This window comes from Tamandua tetradactyla, chromosome 16 (assembly GCF_023851605.1).
Source record: "Tamandua tetradactyla isolate mTamTet1 chromosome 16, mTamTet1.pri, whole genome shotgun sequence".
Lineage (NCBI taxonomy): Eukaryota > Metazoa > Chordata > Mammalia > Pilosa > Myrmecophagidae > Tamandua > Tamandua tetradactyla.
The window spans coordinates 51,400,215-51,425,782 of record NC_135342.1 but is presented as its reverse complement, the minus strand read 5'-3'; the positions used below and the strand labels follow the sequence as shown (position 1 = coordinate 51,425,782).

At 48.6% G+C, this 25,568-nt stretch overlaps 1 protein-coding gene across 5 annotated transcripts; it reads right to left on the bottom strand.

Moving 5' to 3' along the window:
• Nucleotides 1-482: 482 nt before the first annotated feature.
• DRC7 (dynein regulatory complex subunit 7) lies at nt 483-25,568 on the bottom strand. Of its 5 annotated transcripts, none has more exons than XM_077132555.1 (18): nt 25,471-25,568; nt 21,804-22,058; nt 21,292-21,466; nt 20,019-20,144; nt 19,142-19,336; nt 16,265-16,423; nt 15,148-15,366; nt 8,187-8,324; nt 7,057-7,129; nt 5,983-6,111; nt 5,666-5,794; nt 4,494-4,714; nt 3,537-3,752; nt 2,867-2,977; nt 2,669-2,779; nt 1,673-1,867; nt 876-1,015; nt 483-783 (listed from the first exon to the last, which is right to left on the bottom strand). In XM_077132555.1, exons 2-18 carry the CDS (start codon nt 22,016-22,018, stop codon nt 690-692), a joined length of 2,646 nt encoding a protein of 881 aa, XP_076988670.1. In that variant the 5' UTR covers nt 22,019-22,058; nt 25,471-25,568; the 3' UTR covers nt 483-689. The 5 variants fall into 5 exon arrangements, with proteins under 5 accessions (XP_076988670.1, XP_076988672.1, XP_076988673.1 ...); XM_077132557.1 differs by having other exon boundaries at nt 8,196-8,324; XM_077132558.1 differs by having other exon boundaries at nt 21,382-21,466.

Genomic DNA, 25,568 nt, shown 5'->3' with positions numbered 1-25,568 from the left:
CAATTCTACCTGTTCTGTAGGAGTGTGGTGGTATCCCATTTTCCTGATGTTAATTTGACCACATTTTCCTGTGTCTGTTGGCATTTGTTAAGCTGTTTAGTGAGTGGTTTCTATGTGCTATTCCCAGTCCTCTCTGCTTTCCAAGTCTTATTTAATAAAACCATGCCATCCCCACTGTGGGTAAAACAGTGGCTGGTAAGAAGAGGAACTGGGACTCAGCCTCCTGCTATCTAAGATGAGCCCCAGAGCTCTGGGGTATGCATGTGAGTTGGGCCACCCAAGCCACATTGAGATCTGACCAGCTGTTTGAAGGTGGCTGTGGGACCATCTGCAGAGGTGCTGTGAGCACTTATCAGTCCAGTCGAGAGAAGAACAGGAAACAAATGGGAAGATGGATAAGGTGGGGGAGGTCCTAGGCTGTAGATGAAGAAGGAAAGGAGTAAAAAGGCTGGTGCTGGAGCTTGTGAAACACGAGGTGCCAATGGCAAATTTAAAAATGTGTTTATTTGCAGGAAAATAATGAGAAATAGGAGAGAAAGGGTTTCAAAGATGAGGGGGTGTGGTAGTAAGGCTGGATGAATGAGTGGATGGTCACGAGCCAGGTGAAGGAAGGCAGGGGCCACATGGCTGTGAAGCAGCATTCCTTTTCCCTGGCAGCTTTGGCCATGGCCCTCTAAACTGGAGGGACATCACATAAAGACTTTCAGTAACTCCATCAGACGTGGGTCCTTGTAGAGCTTTTCTTCTAGAGCCAAGTACTTCAGCGGGGCCAGCTCCTTGTGTCTGAATCAGAGAGAGGAACAAGACGGGTGGGGGTTGCAAAGCTGGTAGTCCAACCTACCAGGTGATCCTCTCTGGCTCCCCAGCTCCCTCACCGATTGAGCCTCTGCTCCAGAATGCGGATTCGGAACATGGCCTGAGAGCAGTAACTCAGGTACAAGTCTTCGTCCTCAGCTGTCAAGGTCACCTGGTTCTCCTGGTACCACTGCTGCTTCTTCTGCAGCTCCTGGGTCTCCTGTAGGCATGGGGAGGGAAGAGCAGGAGGCTTGGTCACCAGACAACCCCAACAGGAGTGGTCCCACTGGCTCCACCCAGAGAAGCCAGAGGAACAGAGGCAGTGACCACATAATGTCTTGGTTGGGAGCTGCTGGGGCCATGTTTAGAGGAGTATCATGTCCATGAGGTCAGAGGAGTAGAGGTCAAAGCTAAGACAGCCAAGTGGCCCTGGACAAATTACTGACATTTTCCAATTTCTTGTCTGCAAAATAAGGGTCATTGTACTCCTCTTTTAGACCTGTTTGTGAAGATTAAATGAGAATGTGTGGGAAGTACAGTATAAGCATGTGCCTGACCCACAGAAGTAGGCCAAGCACTAGGAGTTGTTATAATGTACTCTTCTATCCATCTATCCATCCACCCACCCATCCATCCATCCATATATCCATCCACCCACCCATCCATCCACCCACCCATCCATCCATCTACCCATCCATCTATCCACCCATCCATCCATCCAATGAAGAGAGTGAGGAGGAACAACTCCATCATTTAGAAAACCCAAGCTCATCTTTTCCTCAGTTTCTCACAAGTCTGAGGTGAAGGGACAGCAGCCTGGGCCACTTCCTGAATGAGGATGCCCATGGCCCCTCTCCTCCCAGGGCCCAGGCTGCACCTTCTCAAAGCGGGCCTGGATGAGGTTGGCCTTGTCAATGAGCCTCTGCTTGAAATCGCTGAGGCACTCATCCTTGAGGCGCACTGCCTGCCAGCGTGTCAGCTTCTCTCCTGGTGGGAATTGTGCAAGGAATGGGGCCAGGTAGTCCAGCTGGACCTCCATCTGCCGCAAGTGTTCCTCGTGCATCACACGCTCCTGTGGGGGTGGGGTGGGAGGCAGTCAGCTGGGCAGCAGGGGCTTCAGGGACTTCCCCAACCAGCTCTGTATCAACAGTGTGACAGTACAAAACCAGGCCTTGAGCCCAGGTGTGAGTGCTTGGTGTCTGTGGGACTGAAGCTTTTGAAGGGACCTGTGGCTGGTCTTTTGGTACCCATGTTTCACATAGCTTGGTGCCTGGCATGCAGCATGGATAACTGCTCTACAAAAGTAGTGGTTATTAATAATATTAAATTTAAAAACTGCCAGTAACTCCATTCTTCCCTCTCATCCTGGGGCCTTGTGTCCTGCAGTGGCAGGCAGGAGCCTGTGAAGTTGGAGATGTGGGGGCTGATATGCACCCCAGGGGTCTGAGAGCCCATGAACTGATGCCCTGTCCTGCCTAACCAACCCCAAACTATTTTTAGAAATCTCTGCTTGATTGTGAAGGAGCTTCATAACTAGACTTGAAAACCAAGCTGGGCCTTATAACTTGAGGGTGTGACCTGAACTGCTGGGGGCAGTTGGCTGGGGCCAGGGCTCAGGTTGTCACCTCAATGGAAGTCCTGGCAGAGGGGGGTGTACAAGCTTCCCCTCCTGGAGATCAGGGGGGGACTGACCAGGATCTGAGTGCTCTTTGGGGTGACCTGTAGAAAAGGCCAGTCCAGCAGAATAACCACAGTGCTATGGAGAACTTCAACTTCCATAAAGGGCTTCTCAGTGGAACCCTGATCTTCCTCCCCACCCTGGAGGCCAGGGAGTCCAGGAAAATCTGGGCCTGAGTGAGGGAGTGAGGCTCACCATGGCCTCCCGGTACTCCTTGCTTTTCTCATTGCGTTTGGTGTCGTAGATGGAGATGGTCAGCACGTGTGCCTCATCCTCCTCCTCTAGAAGCTTCAGGATCTCTAGCACCTGGGATGAAAGGGGGATGGAGGACATGAGTAAGACCCTGCACATCCCTGCCACCTCCCAGCTATTCACTTGCCCATGGGACCCTACCTCCAGCTCTGACTCCCAGGCCTGATGCCTGGACAACTTCTCCTCCTGCTTCAGCTTCATCATGGCTTCATACTGGTAGAGAAGCTTCTTGGTATGTTCCATGGGCTCCACCTGGAACAACCACATTGAGACAGAGAGGCAGTGATGGGCTGTGGGCAAGACTCAGAAGCCAGATCACCTGAGTTCAAATCTGTCCCTGCCACTTTCTAGCAGTGTGACCTTGAGCAAGTTGCTTAACCTCTCCAGCCCTCAGTTTCCTCATCTGTAAAAATGCAGATAATAACAGAAGAGGAACTGGAGACTCAGAGGGGTGAAAGAAGATGCCAGGATACTGAGGATTCGAACCACGGAAGCCAGTCTTTTCCTTCTCCAGCATGGGCCCCAGACTGGGATCTGCACCACCCAGGGCTGAGGATGGAGGATAGGGAAAAGCCTTACCCATCGCCGCACCCAAGGCTTTCTCTCTTGGTGGTAGAGGGATACTGCAAAAGGAAGGGTCCCCAGATGGGAAACTTTGATTTTCCTAAGGGGCAGAGATGAGTTACTGGGCTGGGACCCTGGAGTTTCCCATCCTGGTTCTCCCAAGTTGCTGGGAAGGGGCTGAGGGCCCCAGGTGCTTCTCCACGTGGCACCCCTGCTGGCCTTCAGCCAGCCCCATCTCCAGGCCCACCTCGAAGCTGAGGCACATGTCGGGCGTCATGATGATCTTGTTGCCCTTGCTGTCCACCTCGGTGCGCCGCAGGAACTCGCGCCGGGAGGCCGTGATGTGGTCGTCCCGGCAGTGGTAGCGCAGCTGGATGCGCTCCTCCGGGATCAGGAACACGCGCTCCGCCACGTCGTCATCTGCAGGCTTAGCGGGGTTGCGGTAGAACCTCTCAGTGATTTTCTGCAAGGCCAGAACATGCGTAGGATGGGGGTGGGCTGGGATTTCTAGGACATGCCCCTGAGGGCAGGAGCCAGGGACACGGGGCACCAGGCTTTGGGTTCTTTGTGGCTCCTGCAGAGCAGCCGCTCCTAGCCGGACAATAGTGACCTGGGCCAGGTCACTCCAGGCCTGCATGGAGCTGGGCTCTTTCTCTAGCTCCCTCAGTAAGATGCATCTTGTCTTCCTCCAGAGATGGGGAGCTCACCACCTTTCCAGGTGGTTACTCCCTCATTAAATATCCCTGACTGCTAGAGCAAGCTTCAATGGTTTAAAGCCATTGAATTCAGTTGCCAAATAATTTGTAATGGCACTGAGAAAAAGTAACCAATTTACTGATAAGTAGGTGATACAGGGATTTATACACACCCACAGATCGCAAACACCAAATCTATTAATATGTGGTCATGTCTGAGAAGTGCTATTCTGTGGGATTTTTACTTTTCTCTATATTTTTTCGTTTTCCAAATATTTTGTGACAAGTACAGATTTTCTATAACAGTAAGGAAGTAACGCCTCTTTGGCCCTGTGTTTGAGGGCGCAGCCCTGGGATTGCGTGTTTGGTGAAATGCTGGCCTCGCAGCTGTTTTTTAGGAAATACCTCAGGCCTGGGTGCCACCCTAGAGCCAGGGCACCCCCATCCATGGTAACCTCAGCTTGCCACAGAGGGCAGGTGCCCTGTCCCCCCGCCCGATGAAATCCTACCACCACGGGCCGGGGGTTGGACTCGGCACTGCTGAGAGACAGCTTCTTGACCCGGAGGCCGAAGTTGACGTGGCGGTAGGAGAGGAAGTCGGGCCGCCCTCTGAAGTGCTCTGTCATCGTCAGGGGCGTCTCCTCCCGCTTCATCAGGCCGTCCACACGTGCCCTTTCGTAGAACTCCATAACGCGGTTGGTCTCGGGGAGCATGGACCTGTAGGCGTGCACTGTGGGCGGGGGGGGGGGGTGCTGAGGGGGACGCCTGGCTGAGGGGCTGTGGCCCACTGCAGACCCAGGGGGACGGCAGCCCCACCTTAGAGATGAGCCTTGGCGGGGAAACCAGTCCCCTGTTGGTGGGTATTTAGGCTGTTTCTAACTTACTGTTATTATAAACCACACCACAGTAAAACATGACATGCGTTTTTCATTGTTGTCCATTATTTGCTCAGGACAAATTCCCACCGGTGGAATTGCTGGACCAAACACTGTACACATTTTAAGACTATTAAATATATCTGTACATATTTAATTAAATATGTTTTGACAAACTGCCCTCCAGAAAAGTTGTACAGATTTGCTTTCCAACAGCAGGGACAGGAGTAACTGTTCATATGGATAGAACCATTTCTTTTTTCATCTTTGCCAACATGAGGGGTGGGAAATGGTTCCTTACTGGTTTAGTTTCACTCTTTTAACTACCAAATGAGGTGGATCATTTTCAAATGTGGACTGGCCCTTATGTTTTCACTTTTTTGAATTCTTGGTTAGGGTTGTTGCTTCTCTCCCAAGACCTGTCCTTCCCTCTCTTCCTGACCTCCTCGGCATTTTGGGGGACTGTTGGTTTTGTTGCTTAGCATCCTTATCCCCTTTAAGCGTGGCCACCACTGTGTGCCCTCTTGGTGGGTTTCCTGCCTAATTCCAGCCACAGAATGGGCACATGGCCCTGGCTTTGACTTCCCAAGAGGAATTCTGTCACCTGCCCTTGGATCTTCTGAGCTTCCTGTGACCTCCCACACATCTGGTTTGCTTAGGGAGGCAGAGGTGTTTTCTGTGGCTTGCCACCCAAGAACCCTGTCAATCCATGAACGCTGGCTCCTCCAGCTGCCAGGGAGGCTGTTCTGGCGTGCATAGGAACCCCCACCCTGCACCCCCACTGACTGGCAAGGGGGTCCACGCACCATGCAGAGCCTGGGGGTGGCCTGGCTTGAAGTAGTCGATCTTCAGGCCTGTGCCCTCGTTGATGTGCTTCAGCTCCAGCATGTCCTCCCGGTTCTTATACCATTCCTTTATCTCCACAGTCTTGGTGCCTGTGGTCCCAAACGATGTTTGCTGCAGAGGTCAGCAGGGCCCAGCACCCACAGGTCAGCAGAGCCACACGCACACTGAGAGGGTGGCGGTGACATGCCCACGGTCATCAGCATATGAAGAGACCCAGCCCTCCTGCTCCCTGTGGCTCGGGTGCCCCCCACCCCCACCCCTGCCAAGGCTCCCTTACACTCCAAATCCTCAAAGCTGGTAAGGCGGGACATGAGGCCATTGCTGTTGAGATATGGGGCCCACTTCTCCAGCTTCGCCCTCTTGTACTGAATCACCTTCTTCCCATTTGGGCAGCGGGTTTCGAATGCTATAGATGCAGAGTGAGACCAGTGTTTCCCTCTCCAAATGGGGAGGGTGGGGTGGGGAGAGGGGACGGCTAAGCCCACACAGCTATTGGTCCACTGCCCATCACCCTGCCAAGCTCCGGCCAGGCCTCAGCCTGCTGCAGGAGGAGGCAGAGGAGAAGAGTCGCCCAGGGTCCTCAGGCCAGGCCAGGCCTAGCCAGCAGATGGACAGGGTTCTTAGGTAGAAGATCTGCCCGGAGGATCTGCTCCCCAGACACACCACACCCCCCACCTCCCTGCAGGTCTCTCTGCAATCCTCTCCTGCCCTTGCTGGGCTGACTCCTGATTCTTCCCAGCTTAGCTCCTGGAAGCCCTTTCTGATACCACTCCCCTGCCCCCAGCCCTCCGCCCTGGGCTGGGCTGGGTGCCCTTTTTGAGGGTTCCCATGACACCCTCTCTGGCATTTCCTACCCATTGGGGAAAGGCTGATGCCTGCCCCATGGGTTGATGATACCCCCAGATGGGAACTTCTGCAGCCAGCAGGCTTTGACCTGGGGTGAGATCATCAGTCCCTCCTGCTTCCTCTGCCTGCCCCTCCCCTGACTTGACCACCCCTGCACATCCGGACACAGGGTACCACTTTTCTAGGCAGGCTTGGGGAGGGAGCAGGGAGGGCTGTGTCTCTGGCCCTCAGTATACCCCAACTGTAGGGTGTCCCATACCCCATCCTCCAAAACATGGGAACTGAGCCCCTCCTGGGTGCCAGGCTGGAACTGGGCCCTCCGGCCACAGGACTGTGAGTGTGGTGGGAATGAAGGAAAGGGGACGCAGCAGAAAGGAAAGGGGGAGAATGAGGGGCCAGCACGGCCTCTGCCAGGCCTCCCCACAACCCCTTTCACCTCGCTGAGGCCACAGAACTGCCCCGACACCTAGGAAATGGTCCTGGAGAGGGTGAGTGAGGAAAATACCTTCTGGGGAGATCTCAATTTGCTCTACCCATGAGTGCGGCATGTCAAAGCTCTTCTCTTCAATTTCCCTGCCCTGTTGGGAGAGGCAGGAGGTGGGGAGGGGCACTGGTCAGAGCTGGGCTTTGGAGGAGAAGCTACTGTTAAAGCCTCTGTTTCACACCTCTCCCTGCCTCCTCCACTCTGGGCCAGGATGAGATAGTTCAGCATCCCCAGGAAGCTCGGGGTCGTGAGCAACTCTGACACCTGGCACCTCTCTCGACTCTTGGGGAGAGCCCTCCCCCGTGTCCTTCCCTGCACCCAGCTGGCTTAGGATAGCACCCCCACTAACCTCAGAGAGCACACCCTTCCCTGAGTCGGGAGCCAAGGCTCCAGGAACAGCCAGCAGCTCCTGGACTCAGGTGGACCCAAGCCCACCCTCCATCCAACACCATTTCTGGGGCCTTGGGTGCCTTAACCTCTCTGAGCTTCAGTCTCCTTGACTGCAAAATGGATCTCTGGGGAGTATTAATGGCATAATGTCTATAACAGGTTGGGGACACTGTTTGGTGGCCATTATTATTTTTTTCTCTCAGCCTTAGTTTCCCTATCTGTGAAATAAAGCCTAGTCTAGACAAATGATTCTCCATTTCCATGGAAATGCAGATAAGATATTTTCAATTTAAAACTTTTCTCCAACGAACATTGTTCAGACTTCTGACTCCTGCTCATCTAATTGTGACATCCTGCAGGTGACAAAATGGGCACGCCGCAGCAGTGAGCCCAGGCAATGCACAGCTGTAGGGCTTTTTTCCCCCAGGGGCCCCTGGCTGAGCTCTAGCTTCACAAGGAATTCACTAGTGGGCCCTTGGGGCAACCAGTGTCCCGTCCCGGTTTGGGAACCATCAGGTGAGGCACAGGCTGCTGCCTGCCGGGCTGGGTTCCTGGGCACTGGCGGGTCCATGCCTTGTGGCCAGCAGGGGGCTCTGTGCTGCAGGATTTGTCTCAAAACTGGATTGAATGGGGAGGCTCCTTGTTTCTTAGAACACTCAAGACCAGCCACAGTGATGGACGGCACACCAATGGTCAGGTGGGCCTGGAGTACCACAGAGCGCAAAGCCCTCCCTACACACTCCCCAGCCCTCTGCGCCCACCTGGCTCACCCGATTCTCCATATCATCCTCTTCGTTCATCCCTTCCTCCTCCTCTTCAGTCATGGACAGATAAGGCTTATCAGTTCCCAAGAGCAGGTACTCCCACCGCACAGGGTCTCCCAGGTCAAAGGTCAAGTCCTGATGGAGGGGGCAGGATGACTGAGTGTTTCCCACAGCGGCCCTCCCTGCTCCCCACAACTAGGGGCGGTGAGAACAGCTCCTCCCAGAGGAAAGCGGGGACCTGAGTCCGAGACTTGGAAGGTAGTGGGTCAGTTCGATGTGGCCTTTTGAGAACCCATGCCCATCCTTCTCATTTCAAAAAGGAAACTGAGGCCCCAAGGGAGGACGGAACTTGCTCCCCCACCCCCTTGTCCAGTTTCCCTGTGAAAATATCCCATGACTGGTCTCTGCACTAGTTGGGAAGCCAACTGGGCAGTGTTTGCAGCAAACCCAAGCCAAGGACCAGCTGATCTTTAGAGATGTTATGGGAAGGGAATCTGGCAGTTTCCAGGATGTGACAGGTTTAAAAAGACCTCATCGTGTTTTTACCCATCAAGGGAAAAGAGAACAGGCAGTGTGCATGAGTGGGTTACACAGAGACAGGTAGACTTATCATGGGGTCCTCAACTTTCTTTTCACGTGCTATGACTGAGGACAAGGATAATGGTCTCCTCAGAAAAGTGGCTCACTCGCTAGATAGCTACTGGCAGGTGGGGGTCACCCACATTCCAATCCACCTCCCCAGGATGGCGCCCTCCCATCCTCCTCCCTGCTCCCAAAATCAGTGTTCCAGAAGGAGATCAAAGCAGTCCACGAGAGGCTTTAATACTAACTGGTCCTGACGCCTGCCCTAATTCAAGAACTTAATGTCTTGAGTGAGTACTGAAAGGAAGGACCCCAAGCCCTGCTTTGCTCCAGCTGGAGTTGGGGGGTGGGGAGATAAGAGGGAGGGGGCAGGGAAGAAAGAAGGGCAGGGAAAAGGCAACAGATTATAATGTAAAATCATAAAACTAAACTGGAAAACAGAAAAAGTAAAAAACAGAGAATTCCATTTCTGGTGATGTGAACTAGGTAATTTGGGTCAACTTTCCTGTTGACAACTCAAAATGAGAAAAATGTTTTAAAAGCCATGGTTTGAAGGCCTTATGGAACTTAGAAGAGAGTGAAAAAAAAGAGGCCAAGAACGATGAAAACAAAACCAGCTTTTGGGGTTACTCTCCCCCATGAAGGCTGGGTTTTCAAAACAGGCAGCTGAGAAGCTAAGAAGAGCTTATGACAAATTCACAGAGCTAGGAGGGCAAAAACCATAATTCAGAGTCCTCTGAATGGAAAAAAAGGAGATAAATCTTTGGGTTGGGACTCTGAAGAGCAAAACTCTAGGAGTAGGGGTGAATCCAAAACAGGCCAGCCAGTGCAGGCACTGAAGCTCAGCATAGAATCACCCCATCTTCGCTTGTTTAAGGTGGTCCAGAATTGCCCAGAAACCCCAACTTCCTGACGGAAGAAGACCTCAATCATCTCTGGAGGAAGATATCATCTAGGTCTCCAATTATCCTTAACATTTTACAGGTACAGTGTTTAGCACTCCCCCCAACACACACACACACACACACACACACACACTCACACACACACCAGGCACATGAGGTGAGAAGACCATATGAACACAAAATTAGAGATGACAAACAATGGAAACAGATCTACAGAGTACATAGATACTGCAGTTACCAGAAATAAATACTGAAATAGTTATACTTAATACTAAAGTAAATAAAAGACAGGAGTAAGATTTTGGCAGAGAACTGGGAATTATGAAAAATAATCAAATGGAAATCCAGAATTGAAAAACACAATAGCAAATGGATAGGTTGAACAGAAAATTAGACACAGCTGAAGAATGAGTACACCAGAAGACAGCTCAGGAGAAAATATCCAGGATGAGAGAGGGTGTGTTTGTTGGCCTGAAGCAATATGTACCCCAGAAAAGCCTGCTCTTAACTCTAATCCATTCCTGTGAGTGTGAACCCATTGCAAGTAGGACCTTATGATGATGTTACTTCAGTTAAGGTACAACCCACCTCAATCAGGATGGGTGTCAATCCTCTTACTGGAGTCCCTTATAAACAAGATGAACACACACACACACAGAAAGAGAGAGAGAGAGTCTAAAGTCAAGTAAGCAAGAAGCTGAAAGCAATAAAATACGGAAGAGAAGGGAGAGACCAACAGATACTGCCATGTGCTTTGCCACGTAGCAGAGGAGCCAAGAATCGTCAGGAGCCAATCTTCAAGAAGAAAGCATTGTTTTGATGATGGCTTGATTCTGACATTTCCTCAATCTCAAACTGTCGCTAATAAATTCTCATTGTTTAAGCCAACCATTTTAAGGTATCTGCTTTCAGTAGCCTAGAGAAGTAAAACTGGGGGTAAGGGGGATTGAAAGGGGGAGGGTGAGAGAAGAGGAAAGGAGAGAAAAAAAAGAAAGGGACATAAAAAACATATGGAATATATGGCTCAGTAGTAGAATGTTTGCCTTCCATGCAAGAGACCCAAGTTCGAGTCCCTATAGTAGAAAGATCTTATACAGAAGTCCCAGAAGGAAAAGAAAGAAAGGATAGGATAAAAGCATTGTTTATAATGGTGATGAACTTTCCAAAACTGATGATGCAAAAATCAAGATGATAGACATAAACCTAAACATATCAATGTCAGTGGCATATATGGTATATACATCTCAACTACAAGGCAGAGAATGTTAGATTGGATAAAAAATCAAGTCCAAGTTTTATACTACCTAAAAGAAATGCACTTAAGAAAAAAGAAGATATAGATAAGTTAAAAAAATAAAATGAAAAATATATACCATACTGTTTTAGTTTGCTAATGTTACCAGAGATGCAACGTATCAGAAATGGGTTGGCTTTTACAAAGATAATTTATTAAGTTACAAATTTGCAGCTCTAAGGCCATAAAAATGTCCAAACTAAGGCATCCAGATAAAGCTACCTTGACTCAAGAAAGGCCAATCTGGGAAGGCATGTGGTTGGCATCTGCTGGTCATTTGGTTTCTGGTTTCCAAGCAACTTCCCCAGGGGCAGTTTCTTTCTGCATCTCCAAAGGTCTCCCTCTGTGTGCTGGCTCTGAAGCTTTTTCCAAAAAGGTTTCCCTCTTAAAGGACTCTAGTAAGTGACCCACCTTGAGTGGGTGGAGATACCTCCATGGAAACCACATAATCAAAAGGTCTTACCCACCACTGGGTGGGTCACATCTCCATGGAAACAATCTAATAAAAAAGATCCCACCCAGCAACATTGAAATAGGATTAAAGAACATGGCTTTTCTTGGGTACACAACAGTTTCAAACTGGCACACATACTGTGCTGGTTTGAAAGGATGTATGTCCCCTAGAAAAGCCATGTTTTAACCTAAATCCCATTTCATAAAGGCAGAATAATCTCTATTCAATACTATATGTTTGAATCTGTAATTAGATCATCTCCCTGGAGATGTAATCCAATCAAGCGTGGTTGTTAAGCTGGATTGGGGGAAATGTGTCTCCATCCATTTGGGTGGGTATTGATGAGTGTCTAGAGTCCTATGAAAGAGGGAACACTTTGGAGAATGAGAGATTCAGAGACAGCAGAGAAGAGCGACATAGCCACGAGAAGCAGAGAGCCCACAAGCCAGTGACCTTTAGAGATGAAGAAGGAAAATGCCTCCCGGAGAGCTTCATGAAATAGGAAGCCAGGAGAGAAAGCTGGTAGATGACGCCTTGCCCACCACGTGCCTTTCCAGATGAGAGAAAAATCCTGACCGTGTTCACTGTGTGCCTTTCCACGGAGAGAAACCCTGAACTTATCAGCCTTCTTGAATCAAGTATCTTTCCCTGGATGTCTGTGATTGGACATTTCTATAGGCTTGTTTTTATTGGGATATCTTCTCGGCCTTTAGAACTGTAAACTAGCAACTTATTAAATTCCCCTTTTTAAAAGCCATTCTGTTTCTGGTATATTGCATTCCGGCAGCTAGCAAACTAGAACACATACTAACATAAATCAAAGGAAAGCTAGAGTGGCTACATTAATATCAGACATTGAATATCCATATGCAAAAAAAGACCTCTGATCCTTACCTCACACCATATAGAAAAATTAAATAAAAATTGATCATAGCTCTAAATGTAAAACCTAAAACTATAAAATTTTTAGGAGAAAACTTTTATGACCTTGGGAAATGCAAAGATTTATTTGATATGACCCTAAAAGCACAGTCCATAAGTTCATTAAATTGAACTTTACCAATATTAAAACATCTGCTCCTTGAAATACACTATTAAGGGAATACAAAGATAAGCCACAGAATGGGAGAAAACATATCATATATGTTATCATATAGCTGATAAAGGATTAGTTATGTAGACTATACAACAAACCCTCAAAACTCAGTAATAAGAAAGCAAACCACCCAATCCTAAAAGAAGGCAATAGATTTGAGCAGACACCTTAATAAAGATATACAACTGGTAAATAAGCACAAGAAAAAGTGTTCAACTTCATTAGTCATTAGAGAAATATAAATGAAAACCACAGTGACATATCACTACATACTTATTCAAATGACCAAAATAAAAAGTCTGACCATAATCAAGTGTTGGCAGAGATCTGGAGGTACTGTAACTCTCATACAGTGCTGATGGGAATGTCAAACGTTACAACCACTTTGGAAAAACAGCTTGGCAGTTTCTTTAAAAAGTTAAATCTATCATTTGATCTAGGCATTGCATTTCTAGATGTTTACCCCAGAGAAGAGAAAACATATGTTCCTATTAAAGACTTGTGCACAAGTGTTCATGGCAGCTTTATTTGTAATAGACAAAACTGGTAACAGTTTAAATGTCCATCAAAAGATGAATGAGCAAATTGTGGTATAACCATATAATGGGAATACTATTTGGCAATAAAACATTTACTACTGACACATATGACAACATGAATGAATCTCAAAGTAATTCTTCTGAGTGAAAGGAGCCAGACCCCCCCTCAAAAAGACTACATACTTTATGAATAGTGGTTGCCACACAGGGGTGTGGGGTGAGGAGTGACTGCTAATGGATATGGAGTTTCTTTTTTTTTTTTTTCACCAAGCATCTGAGGACAGGTCACCCCCTGGGGATATGGAGTTTCTTTTGGGGATGATGCAAGTGTTCTGGAAGTAGATAATACCAATAGTTTCAAAAATGTTGTGAATATACTAAAAACTACTGACTTGTACACTTTAAAATGGTGAATTTTATGGTATGTGAATTATATCTCAATTAAAAATGCACAAAACAGTGTAATCTGCCCAATAACTAGAAGGAAGGGGGGAAATCATATGATCACTTTAATAGCTGCAGAAAAGCATTTGAGAGAAATAAAATGCATTTGATTGAAAAAAAAACTGCTGGCAAACTAATAAGAGAAAGGAGTCTTTAGTTTGATAGAGGGTAGCTCCTAAATAACCACAATAAACATCATATGAATAGTGAATGATAAGATTGTAAGGCTTATGAAAATATGAAGACTATGAGGAAAGGAGGGTCACTATTCCCACTTCTATTTGCCATTACCCTGGAGATACTAACCAGAGAAGTAAAGCAAGAGGAATAAAAACTAATTACTAGGAAAAGGAAAAAAACAAAACTGTCACCATTCATCTCTATACCTGTTATGCAAAAAATCCCAAAGTCTCTACAGCAATTATTAGAATTAATAAGCAAGTTTAAACTTACTGGATATGAGGAAAAGTTTGTGAAAAATCAATTGAGTTTTTTAATGAAACCATAATGCAATAACCATTACAAGAATGGCTAAAATGAAAAATACAGAAAGTAGCAAGTGTTAGCAAGGATGTGGAGCATCTGGAACTCTTCTGCATGGCTGGAGGGAGTTTAAAAGGATGTAATCATTTTTGAAAACAGACAGTATCTACTGAAATTGAATATATGTATGCCCTGTGGCCCAGCAATTAGACTTCTAGGTATTTTTCACTTCTAGGTTTTACCCAACAGAAATGTGTAGATTTATTCACTGAAATACACTTAGAAAACTGTGCATAGCAGCACCATTCAAAATAGTTCCCAAGTGGAAACAATCTAAAATTGCATCAACTATGAATGGATAAAAAAATTCTGGTATATTCATATAGTGGAAAATCAATAAACAGTGAAAACTAACAAACTACAGCCATATGCAAAATGTGGATGAATCTCACGAATGTAATGCTGAATGAAATAACTAGACATAAAAGTGTGATTCATTTCATATAAAGTCCTGAAATAGGCAAAACTAACAGAGGTTGTTAGAAATCAGGATAGTGCTTAACTTTGGGGAGGGTGAAAGGGAGAGTGGCCAGAGGGGGCATGAGGAGACTTCTGGAGACTGGTCCTGATTATGCGGGAGTGTTCAGTGGGTGAGAATTCAATGAGCTGGGGATTGTACACTCCTCTGGGCCCTTTGCAAGAGTACATAAAAGGTAGGCAATTGAATTATGTATCATATGTGTAAACATAGATGGGTGTGTGTCTGTGCATCAGTGTCATTAACATAAAATTAAAATTACAGTTGGAAGAAGGTAGAAACTGCACACAAACAGAGCTTTTGGGGATGTGGGTAATGTTCTATTTCTTGAGCTGGGTGCAGGTAATCAGGTGTGTTCAATTTATGGAAATTCCTCAAGCTATACACTTAGGATGAATGCATTTCTCTGAATGTATATTTCACTTCTACATAAAGCTTATAAAAAGTTGTTCATACAAATGAACCACCTTTCAGAAGGACACACACATCAAAAGAGAGACATAATTGTGTTAGAATGGTTATTTACAGGCAAGGGAGTGGGCTATGTGGACTCAGCTCTGTGGCTAGCCCTCCCCACCCCAATCTGTGCGCTCAGTGCCCCCCAGCCTCCCCCATACACACACCTTGCAGCAGTTCCAGCAGTCCTGCATGTTGATCCAGTAGTTCTTGTGGTTCCAGAGGCTCTCGATGCCCAGGAAGTGCTCATCCTGGGTGCTGTAGCTGTGCGCTGTGAACGGGTCGATGAAGAAGCTCTCAGGCACCTCGCGCTTCCCCGACAGCACCAGGACCCAGGAGTGCACACGCAGGCCGTGCAAGGAGTCTGGTGCTGCCTTCTCCTCTTCCTGCATGGGAGACAGGGGTGACTACAAGCCGGATGTACGGGGAGGGGGGACGTCAGGGGTCCAGGCATCTCCCCTGGGCTGGGCACATGGAAGGTGAGCTGAGTTCTAATCCAGACTGCCCCATTGGTCATCCACCCACTTCTGAGTCAACTTTCTAATCCATAAAACGGGAAGGTCTGACTGCATCGTGGTTTATAAACTGGGCTGTTTGGAGCTGTCAGGTGCCTGGGATTTGTTGGCTTTATATGTCATGATTCTGGGTGAGATTTCATGCAAAGACAGATAATGGGACACTTGTATGGCTCCTCAACTGCCTCCTTCTGGGAGAACTATGAATGTGTCATGTATCTTCAGGGCTGGACCCAAGGAGGCGCTCAGGAAATAGGAGATTGAAGGAAATGAAAGCTGGGAGGAAGGGAAGGAAGGAGGGAGAAAGTAAGTGAGGGAAGCTGGAAGTGTGGCTGGATGGGAGGATAGATGGATGGAAGGAGAAATGGGCAGATGGATAGATGGGAGGGTGGATGATGAAAAGAGATGGGAGGATGGGTGGCTGGAAGGAGAAGTGGAAGGAGGGGTGGAGAATGGATGACAGAAGGAGAGAGGGGAGGATTGACAGGAAGATGGACGGGAGAGTGTATGCAGACATTCCTCTACTGAGAGGTGGAATGCTGGAACTACCAGCATGAAATGGGTTACTGGGCAGTAGAGCTCTGTCATGGGACTTCACTCAACAGGAGCTGGCTGAAAACCCTCAGATTCTCACACAGCAGGGCAGAGGTGGGGATGGTTATGGGGTGCAGAAGGGCATTTGGACGCAGGGTCTACAGAATACATCCCTTCTCGGAGCTGTGTCTATTTCCCTCTTCACCACAGCCCCTCCCCACAGCCGTGGACCCACCAGGAGGCGCTCCTCTGCCTCCTTCAGCTGCTTCTCCTCCTCAGCTTTAATTGCCCTCTGCCTCTTGATCTCTTGCTGCTGCTCAAACCTGCTGCTCAGGTCCCTGGGGGGCTTGATGGCATACTTCTTAGGTGGCGCCTTTTCCACCTCTTGGACAATCTGTCATCCAATGGGAGAAGAAAGGTCAGCAGTCCTGAACCACTTCTGGAACATACGAGCTCCTGCACTAAAAGCAGAAAGAGACCCAGCTCCAGCTCCGTGACCTTGGGCAAGTCCTCTCACCTCTTGGAACCTCAGGCTCATTTGTTCAATGGGAGTAAGAATAAAAAGGAACCTTCTCCCCAGAGATGGAAAGACAAGAAAATGCCCATGCAGGCTGCCTATCAGGGCAGAGGCTTGGTGGAATGTCCTCTTCTCCTCTTGTCCCTGCTGCCTGCACTCACCTTGCTCTGGACCTGCTTTGGGAGTGGGGCCAATTGTCTGCAGCTGTAATTTTCTCATCTTGTCATTGAAGAGTTTCGTATATTGGCTTAAAGTAAGAGTTGGCTGGGCAAGGAAGGAGAAGGAAGCCAGTGTGTGTGTGTGTGTATACACTCATGAGAGAGAGAGAGAGAGAGAGAGAGAGAGGTCAGAAACACGCCCAGGAGAGAAGACAGCAGAGGCTCAGAAGAGAGCTTGCAGCGATGAGGGAGAAAGAACGAGGGACCAGGGTCAGGGTCAGGTCAAATACACCCAGGCTTCAGCTACCAGCTATGTGACCCAGTCGACATTATTTCCCCTCCCTTTACAACTTAACACACTCGTCTGTCAACTAAGAGTGATAAGATGGGCTGCTAAGAGGAGTAAGGAAGTCAAAAGACTTATAAACTGGAAAGTTCCCTACATCGGTTAGTTGTTGAAGTTACTGTAATTATTAAGCCCCTGGTTTGGGCAGGGCCAAAAATAATGATGGGGTTTTTGTTCCATCTCAAGGATGTGAGTCTAAGAGAGCAAGGCTTTCTCCCTGCCTTCTTACCCCCATCTTCCCTACCTGTGCCCACCAGTGCCACCCAGGTGTAACAAAGTTGCACATGTTTCGTGCTAGAAGCCTGGATCCTGGGCTCCCCATCCTGAGCTGCAGATGTCCATGAGGGGCGGCCCTGGTCCCAGAATCCTAGAATTAATTCAGCTCATTAAGTGTTTTCTGCCTGCATTATGACTATTTCCCAAATGTAAAGAGATGAGATGCTTCTGTGGTTTCTGAAATTAAAATTCATTTAAGAACATGTCTCATGTTCATAGCAGCCTCTGCCTCTTCTAGAGCTCCCAATCAACGGAGATATATATATACATATATAATATATAAAGTCACTACCTACCAGAGGGTTGGTGACATTTTTTGCTATTAAAAGCGGCCTTTTTACCTGAAATTTTTGTTCTTTTAATTTTTACTTATTTATTTTTTGGCATGGGCAGGCTCTGAGAATCAAACTGGGATCTCTAGCATAGCAGGCGAGAATTCTACCACTGAGCCACTGTTGCCCACCCTTTCTACCCGAAATGTTTAAAAAGACTGAGACTCAAATGTCTGTCCATTTGCCTGTTATTTCATTACATAAAAACAGCCGGCTACAATGCCACTACTTGGTATATATCCAGAAGAGCTAAAAGCAGTGACACGAACAGACATTTGCACACTGATGTTTATAATGGCATTATTCACAGTTGCCAAAAGATGGAAATAATCCAAGTGTCCAGTAACAGACAAGCAGATAAACAAAATGTGATGTATACATACGATGGAATATTATACAGAAGTAAGGAGAAATAAGGTCCTGAAGCACATGGATGAGCCTTGAGCACACAATGCTGAGTGAGATAAGCCAGACACAAAAGGATAGATACTGTATGATTTCACTAATATGACCCTCCTAGAAAATGTAAACTCAGAGTTTTAAATGTAGAATATGTGAGACCTAGAGATGGATAGAAGATAGAGAAGGGAGAGCAGTTGCCTAATATGTACAGACTTGTTAATGAGGTTGTACTTACATGTATGAGAATAGATAGATACAGGCGATGGTACTTTGTTAGTAGGATTATAAGTAATAGTATCGTATTGAAGGTGAATATGATTGAAAGCAGTTTTTTAGAGCCTGTATCTCACCAATGAGCACTATAAATATAAATAAGTTCTTATATGAACTACTTCAAAGGTATGACACTTGTTCAAAGAGTTAATAATAGAGGGGTATATGGGAAAAACTACCTATGGCATGCTATGGCCTATATTTAACAGGAATATATTAACAGGAATTTCTACCACAACAACACCAGGGGTAAATAACTGGAGGCGGTGCAGGGTGGGGGTGTGTGTGTGATACGAGTTAAGGGCTAAAACTACTTGTTAAAATGTACTTTGAAATGTATCATTTTTCTGCATATATATCTCACAATAAAAATGTTTTTAAAATAATCAATTAATTAATTAATAAGAATTTAGAAAACCAGCCAGATGGATTTTTATCAAATGAGTAGGGTAACTTCGGCATAGAGTGACAACATATAAGTCAGGTGATATTCACAAAATGTACCTAATAGGAAGCAAAGTAGCTGAAACTAAGTTTAGCTTTTTTTTTTCTCTCTCTCTTTTTGAAACTAAGTTTAAAGGGGGCGAGGAAGGCCAGTTGGGAGAACTGGGCTGTATGTGTTCAGATGGCTGAGAACAGAGAAACCTACAGAGGTCTGAAATGTGAACTCCAAATAGAACCTGCCCCAGGTGCTGAACGGCTGCTGGGTGATGGAGCAGTTCCTGTGTGGCTGGGGCAAGGGAGAAGCAGCAGCAACAGGCTTCCTTCAGGAAGGGCGTGACAGCACCCGCTGCCCAGCTGGCCATACCTCCTTGGGCTTTGCAGTGAGCGGGCACACCTCCCGCGTCAGGTCCATGGAGCACAGGTCTCGCGAGCCGTAGCCATTGACGCAGTAGGCATCGTAGCCAGAGCCGATGAGCAGGGAGCAGAGCAGCGTGCTGAAGTCGAAGCAGTTCCCCTTCTGGTACTTGAGCACGGTGGTCGAGGAGTACAGGGAGGAGGGCTGGGCACGGCGGCCCGGTCAGCACGGCTGGCCCCATGCCCCCACGAGCCCCTGGTCCTCCCACCAGTCCCTGCCCACCTGTGCTAGGTTGCCAGTGGGTCCCCAACCCAGCTCTTACTCTTTTTCAAGAATGGGATGAAAATCAGATACCCCCAAAATGCAATCCTCATTTTGCCTGTAATTTTAAGGGGCGACAGACTTCCTGGAGGGAAAGAACCTTTCGAAAAGGGAAGCTTTAAGCACGCTTCTGGGCCTGATTTGTAATTACGGTTTTTCACTCCAAAGTTCCTCTCACCTCCTACCTCCCACCCTTTCCTTCTCTCCCTTGATCAGTCCTCCACTGTTTGCCCATCCCTTCCCATCATCCCTCTCCATTCTCGATGAAATGCTAGCAACTTGTCAAAAGCACAAACAGGGCTAAGAGCCAGCGGCAGCAGCGCCTCCTTCCTCTCCTCTTTTCACACCTCCTCAAGTCATGAAAGGAAGACTCTGAAGGCAGAAAGGCAAAGAGGCAGGAGCCTGGAGACCTGAGTGCGAACCCAGCCAGGCTTGCTGTGTGACCTCAGACAAGTGCCTGTCTCTCTCATGGCCTGTTTCCCCAATAGTGGGGGGAGTGTCTCTCTGAGGGGCTCCCATCTCAGGCTTACCATGTCTAAGGCTGCAGCCCGAGAGTGGCACTTACCGGCTTCAGGGGGTCGGGCAGGGGCACCATGGTCAGGAAGTCAGAGACAAACTCGGCACAGCTGTCCCAGTTGTAAAGGTCGGGGTAGGGCATCAGGGTGGGCCGGATGGTCGTGCTCACAAACTTCTGCAAGGGGAGAGACTGTGGCAAGGGGGTCTGTGCAGTGGGGACGCTATGAGAGCCAGTGCCTGGTGGGACCTTCCTTCATTACCAGGGAAGGTGCTGGAGACCAGGTCTTGAGGGCACCACCCCCCACTTTGGGAGCGCTCTAGACCCAGGCAGATCCAGCTCTTACTGACTGTGTAGGGGAACCTAAGCAAGCACCCTCACGTCGCTGAACCTCAGTTTCTTTCTCTGTAATGGGGGCAATCACAGGACCTCCCTCCCAGAGGTTGCTGGGGGCCAGGGAGGTAACGTACAGGTCTGGCACTGGCAGCACTCGATGGGAGTGTAATGACAAAGGCTGGGCAGACCCCAATCCCATCACTGGTACCCAAGGGGAAGTGCAAGCTTATTCTGGATCTGGGCTGCAAGAGCCTTAAGACAGCCCTTTTCCCAACCCCCCAAGCATCAGGGGATGCCTGAGGTCCAGAGACCATTAGAGAGCTGTTTGGGGTCACCCATCAAATCAGAGACCAAATAGGGAGCCCAGGTCTCCTGCTTCCTAGGCCTCTCTCACATGGTCCTGAGAGCACCCTAGTTCACTCCCCATGTATCATGCCCTCCTCTGGGTCTATAGAGGCTCTAGAATCGGTTCCTGTTCTAGACCAGGGGCAGCTGGATGGCCGGTTGCTGTCTCCAGCTCCAGAGTCCAGGCAGGGGTAGAGAAATAAGACAAAGTGGACTAGGAAGGCTCCCAGGACCAGAGTGCAGGTTTTGCTCCTGCCAGCCCCGTGACCCAGGCCATACCCTGAGCCTCTCTGGGCATTCGTTTCCCCACCTATAGATAGCATTGCATGGAATTAACCCCCAAAGTTGCAAAACAGTAGCCCACAGGTTGACAGAGACCCAGAGATCTGTCTTATTTGGAGATTCCCATTCAAATCCTGATACCCTCCCTTCTTTTGATTGGGCCACCCTGGGTCTGAATTTCCCCTGCAGCCCGTTACCCTGAGCCCACTGAGGGCTGCTGGCATTTGAGTTTGCACCATCCCCAGAGCAAAAGCCAGGTGAGGCTCCATCTTGCTCTGGCTGATGGGAAGCCTGTGCCCTGGCTGCCTCCACTTCTCCTGGTTTCTGGCCCCCAGCCCCGCTTTCTACCTCCTGGCCTTACAGGCACTCCACACTCGTTCAGTGGGTACAGGAAGAGGGGCACACGGTCTGGGCACAAGTGGCTGTACTGGCGGGAAAAGTTGTCTGCCACCTGCAGCAGGTGTTCCTCCTTGGGCGTGTTGATTTTGTAGGAAAGGGGCAGCTCGGAGATGTCGATGGTGTCTTTGGTGAAGGCCCTGTCCCCGCAAAAGAGGTGGCATTAGTTCATGAGGTTGTGTCCCAAGCTGCGGTGAGCTCTATCCCTTCCTCATTTAGTCCTACCCAGGACGCGGGTATCATCATTATCATCCTCACTTACAGGAGCCAAGGCACAGAGAGGTTAAGAGATTTACCCACAGTCACACAGCTTCTGAGGAGCAGAGTGGAGACTTGCACCAGGCAATCTGGATGTGGAGCCCTCTCTCTGAACCCCCTCGTCTACTGTCCTGGACCTGCCTCCCAGTGTACGCCTGTCCAGCCCTGCTCTGACCTCACCAGTGCTGCTGGACACAAAGTCCCCATCCTGCTACTCACAGGGGCTCGTCTGGGATGGTGACCTTGATCTCTGACAGTTTCTGCTCCAGGTCTCTGAGCACCTCCTTCGTCAGGGTGGTTTCCTGTTTCAATGCCTCGATGGGCCTTGATGACCTCTCCGTCCTTTCAGTCCTCTCGGTCTTCTCAGCCCTCTCAGCCGCCTCCTCCCGCTCTGCTGCCTCCTCCTCTTCCACTTTTTCCTTCAGGACCTCCATGATGGCATGTCTTGCAATGTCTAGAGGTGGTGTGTCTCTGCTGGGGAGGGACAGATGTGCTCAGGTTGGCTGTCAGACTGGGAAGAAGTCCCCAAGACCCTTCATGCATCCCCAGGGGACCTGAGAGATGGCTGAGGTGGCTCAGATCACACGGGACTCTTAAATGTCCTTTTATTCAAGGAGAGAGTCTCCATTTGGTGCTAATATCTCTGCAACACCCTCCAACCTCACACATCTTTAAAACAGAGGGAAAACAGGCCTTGGGTTGAGAACCTTTGTCATGGCAGGAACAGGCAGCCCAGACTAACACACACTGATTTGTTTTTCGTATATTTATTTGTTGGAGAGTTACCTTCTCTTTTTGACAAGTGATGCTAATGTCATAGGGATTACTGTAGCATAATGAAGTTTCCTATTTAGATACAACTATTAAGTCTAATGAGCAAATTGGCTTAAAGAAAATTATTTGTGACAGTAAGGCAATACAAAAAAAAAAACCGAAGGCAGCAGGTAAATATCTCATCACATATGGAACTGAGGCACAGAGAGGCAAAAAGCAGGGCCTCCACCAAGGCCCCTGGACAAGGCCATAGTAGAGAGGACAAAGTCTGTGCTCTTCTGGCCAAGCCCTGGGCCAGCCTCGAGGACAGGCACCATTTTGTGGGATACTCAAGACACCATCTATGGCATGTGCCCTGGGGAAGGCTTTGCCTGCCACTCACTGAGGCAGGCTGCCAGTCACCTACCCAAATATTCAGCTCCCCTTCTTCTGTACAAGAGCACCCCAATTTTGTTGGGGGCAGCAATGTGCCAGTTTGAAAATTTTGGACTTCCCAGACTCTCTTGCAGCTAGCAGTGGCCCTATGACATGACCCTGTTGCAGCCAATGAGATGTGAGCTGAAGTTGCAGTGAGGGGTTTCTGAGGTTTCTTCAAAGGGTCAGGTCTAGCTGGAACAGACCTTTTGCCCTTTGGCCTTTTCCCTTCTCCTTCTTCCTGTTTGGAACATGAACTTAAAGCAGGAGCTGAGGCATCCAACACGAGAGATGACCACTCATGAGGACCAGGGCTGCCTGCTAAAGCAGAGCAGAAAGATGGAGAGTGGGGGGGGGGGGGGGATGATCCCTGGTGGTGAAGAGAAGTCACCCTCCCAGGCCTGGAGTGCCGTCTCCAGACTTCTGGTTTGTGTGAGAAGACAGCCTCTACTTGTGTAAGCTGCCTCCATGGCCTTCCTGTTCCACACTGCTGATCGTCATCCCAGCTGATCCCAACTCCTGCCTCAAATATCGATCTTCTTCATAGCGAACATAGCAGATAGGAGGAGAGCCAAACCACAGGCTATAGATCTGTGTATGTGCTGGGATTGGTGGGGAGGGGAATTCCTGAGGACTGGGGAGATAAGAGATTTTCATCACTTCTTACGGTGGAACCAGGACCAAGTGGGCGAAAGGGACCCCCTCTCAACTCTCCTCTCCTGCCTGGACTGCTTTAGCCTCTCCCAGAGGCAGATAACTGACCACTAGCCAGGACTGAGCTTGATGAGGAAGCAAACTTGCCAGGTGATAGCTTCTGATGTGTCCTCAGGCCACTCCCTGCTCTTTTCTGGGTCTCAGTTTCCTCTTCTGCATTGAGGGGAGCATCAGATTTTTCGGTACAATTCTGACATTTTGTGCTCTCTCTCCATTGCTAGAGATTGACCCCCGCAGAGTCCTGGGGTACTGGCATCCTGGCTGAGGCCTTGTGTCCAGTAGGCCGGTTCAGGACCCTAATTTCCCTAGGGTAAGCTTCCCACTATGCCCACTGGCCAAGTAGCACACAGCCTGGTCATCGGACCCATATGTCTGCTTCTTGGGCTCAGAGATGAGCCCAGGAAGGGCACAATGCTTATAGCTGACTACACACCCTCTAGGTGCCAGGCAGTGTGCTAAGGTTTTCTGGAGACAATCTCACCCCTCTCTGTGACACTATGATGTAGACATTATTATTGCTGCCCACTTGGCAGACAAGAAAAGTCTAGAGAGGCTAAATGCACTGCCTCAGGTCAAAGAGCTAATAAATCCCAGCAGATCTGGGATTTAAACTCATATATTTCTGGCTCTGAAACTCACGCTCCTAAAGGGCCAACAAGATGGGGAAATTCTATGTGGGCAACCAAGGTGAGGGGGCAGGTGGTGGCTAGCAGGGATTAGCAAGGAAGGAGTGTGCTGGGGAGAAGGCAGAGTGTTACCATCATAAAAACAAGGTCCTACATAGGTTCACCTGATCCTGCATCGAACAGAGAAACAAGTCTCTTTGCTTTGGTGAGAAGGTGAGTTTATTGAAGATGCATCAACAAGGAACTGGAGGGAAAAAAATCTTTCCAAGACCAGTTTGAAGTGAGAAGGTGATTTTAGCTTGTAGAGTCCAAACAGATAAAGGAATGGCAAAGGTCTAGAAGAAAGCAGAAAAAGCAAACAAACAACCCCCCCCCCCCCCAAAGAAAATACAACTAAGTAAAAGTCACAGGATTCATTAAAATTGAGTAATGGTCATTTGCTTCACTCTGTTTGGTCAGCATATCCTGTTATCTGGTTGGCCCTTTTTTCTTTGGTGACTATTCAGGCCTTTGATCTTGTTCTTCAAAGGGAAGAAGGTGCTGATATTATCCCATGAGGGTTTCATCCTGTTTTGGGTAATATCTTTAAAAGCAGAGCTGGTTAAAGTTCTCATTAGTATAACCAGGAACAAAGGTTAGGGCACAGCAAACTATGCTAGTAAGGGCTTTCAGGCTTGAAATGAATCGAATCTGCTTGAGTGATTTTATTATAATAGGCATATCTAACTACTAAAGACTATACTCAGCTTTTTCCAGCTAAAGAATTATTTTGAGCACTTTTCTAATTTTTTAGCTATCAGAAATGGCAGCGGTAGCGGGAGCTTAGAGCTGGGAGTTAAAACGGGGGGGTGGTGGTGTGGTGTGGTGGTTGCAGCGGGGGCTTACAGCTGGGGTGGGCACTGAAATGGACCCCTGAGTCCAATTCACACAGCACGTTCATTAAAGCTAGCGCTAAGGCCGTAACCCACAACTATACCTTAACTCTTTATCCTCTGCGCCAACTGCCTCTTCAGCTACAGCCAGTTTAGAGGGAGAGGGGCTGTCCTGCCTCAAGGTTCCCTGGACCCTCCCTAGAGACCCCATGGCCTTACTCCATCCCCCAAACCCCCTTCCCACAGGTCGTTCCCTATAACGGCCTCCCAGCAGCAGCCTCGTCCTCCCCGTTAGGCAGCTGCACACACACCATTCTGAAAACTTCCACAGAAAAGGAAATTATGTGGGTCCTGGGGTGGCTGCCCGTCATGGTGGACAGAACCAGGCGGCCTGACCAAGTCCAGGGTGAGAAGCCCCCTTCCCACCACTACCACTCCCGTGTCAAGCAGGGTCCAAGCACTCCCAGCCCCCTACTCTCTCCTTACCCCTCCGAGGTCAGCCTCCGCGGTTAGCCCGTCTCCATGGGAACGGCTTCCGGAAATTGAGGGCGGGCCCGGGAAAAGGAGGCTTCTGGGAAATGTAG

Coding starts and splice junctions, on each gene's coding strand:
- DRC7 (XM_077132555.1), bottom strand. CDS start 22,018: ATGGAGGTCCTGAAGGAAAAAGTGGAAGAGGAGGAGGCAGCAGAGCGG. Junction 8,325..15,147: donor ACTGCTGGAACTGCTGCAAG/GTGTGTGTATGG, acceptor CCCCTCCATCAG/GACTTGACCTTTGACCTGGG. Junction 6,112..7,056: donor AATTGAGATCTCCCCAGAAG/GTATTTTCCTCA, acceptor CTGCATCTATAG/CATTCGAAACCCGCTGCCCA.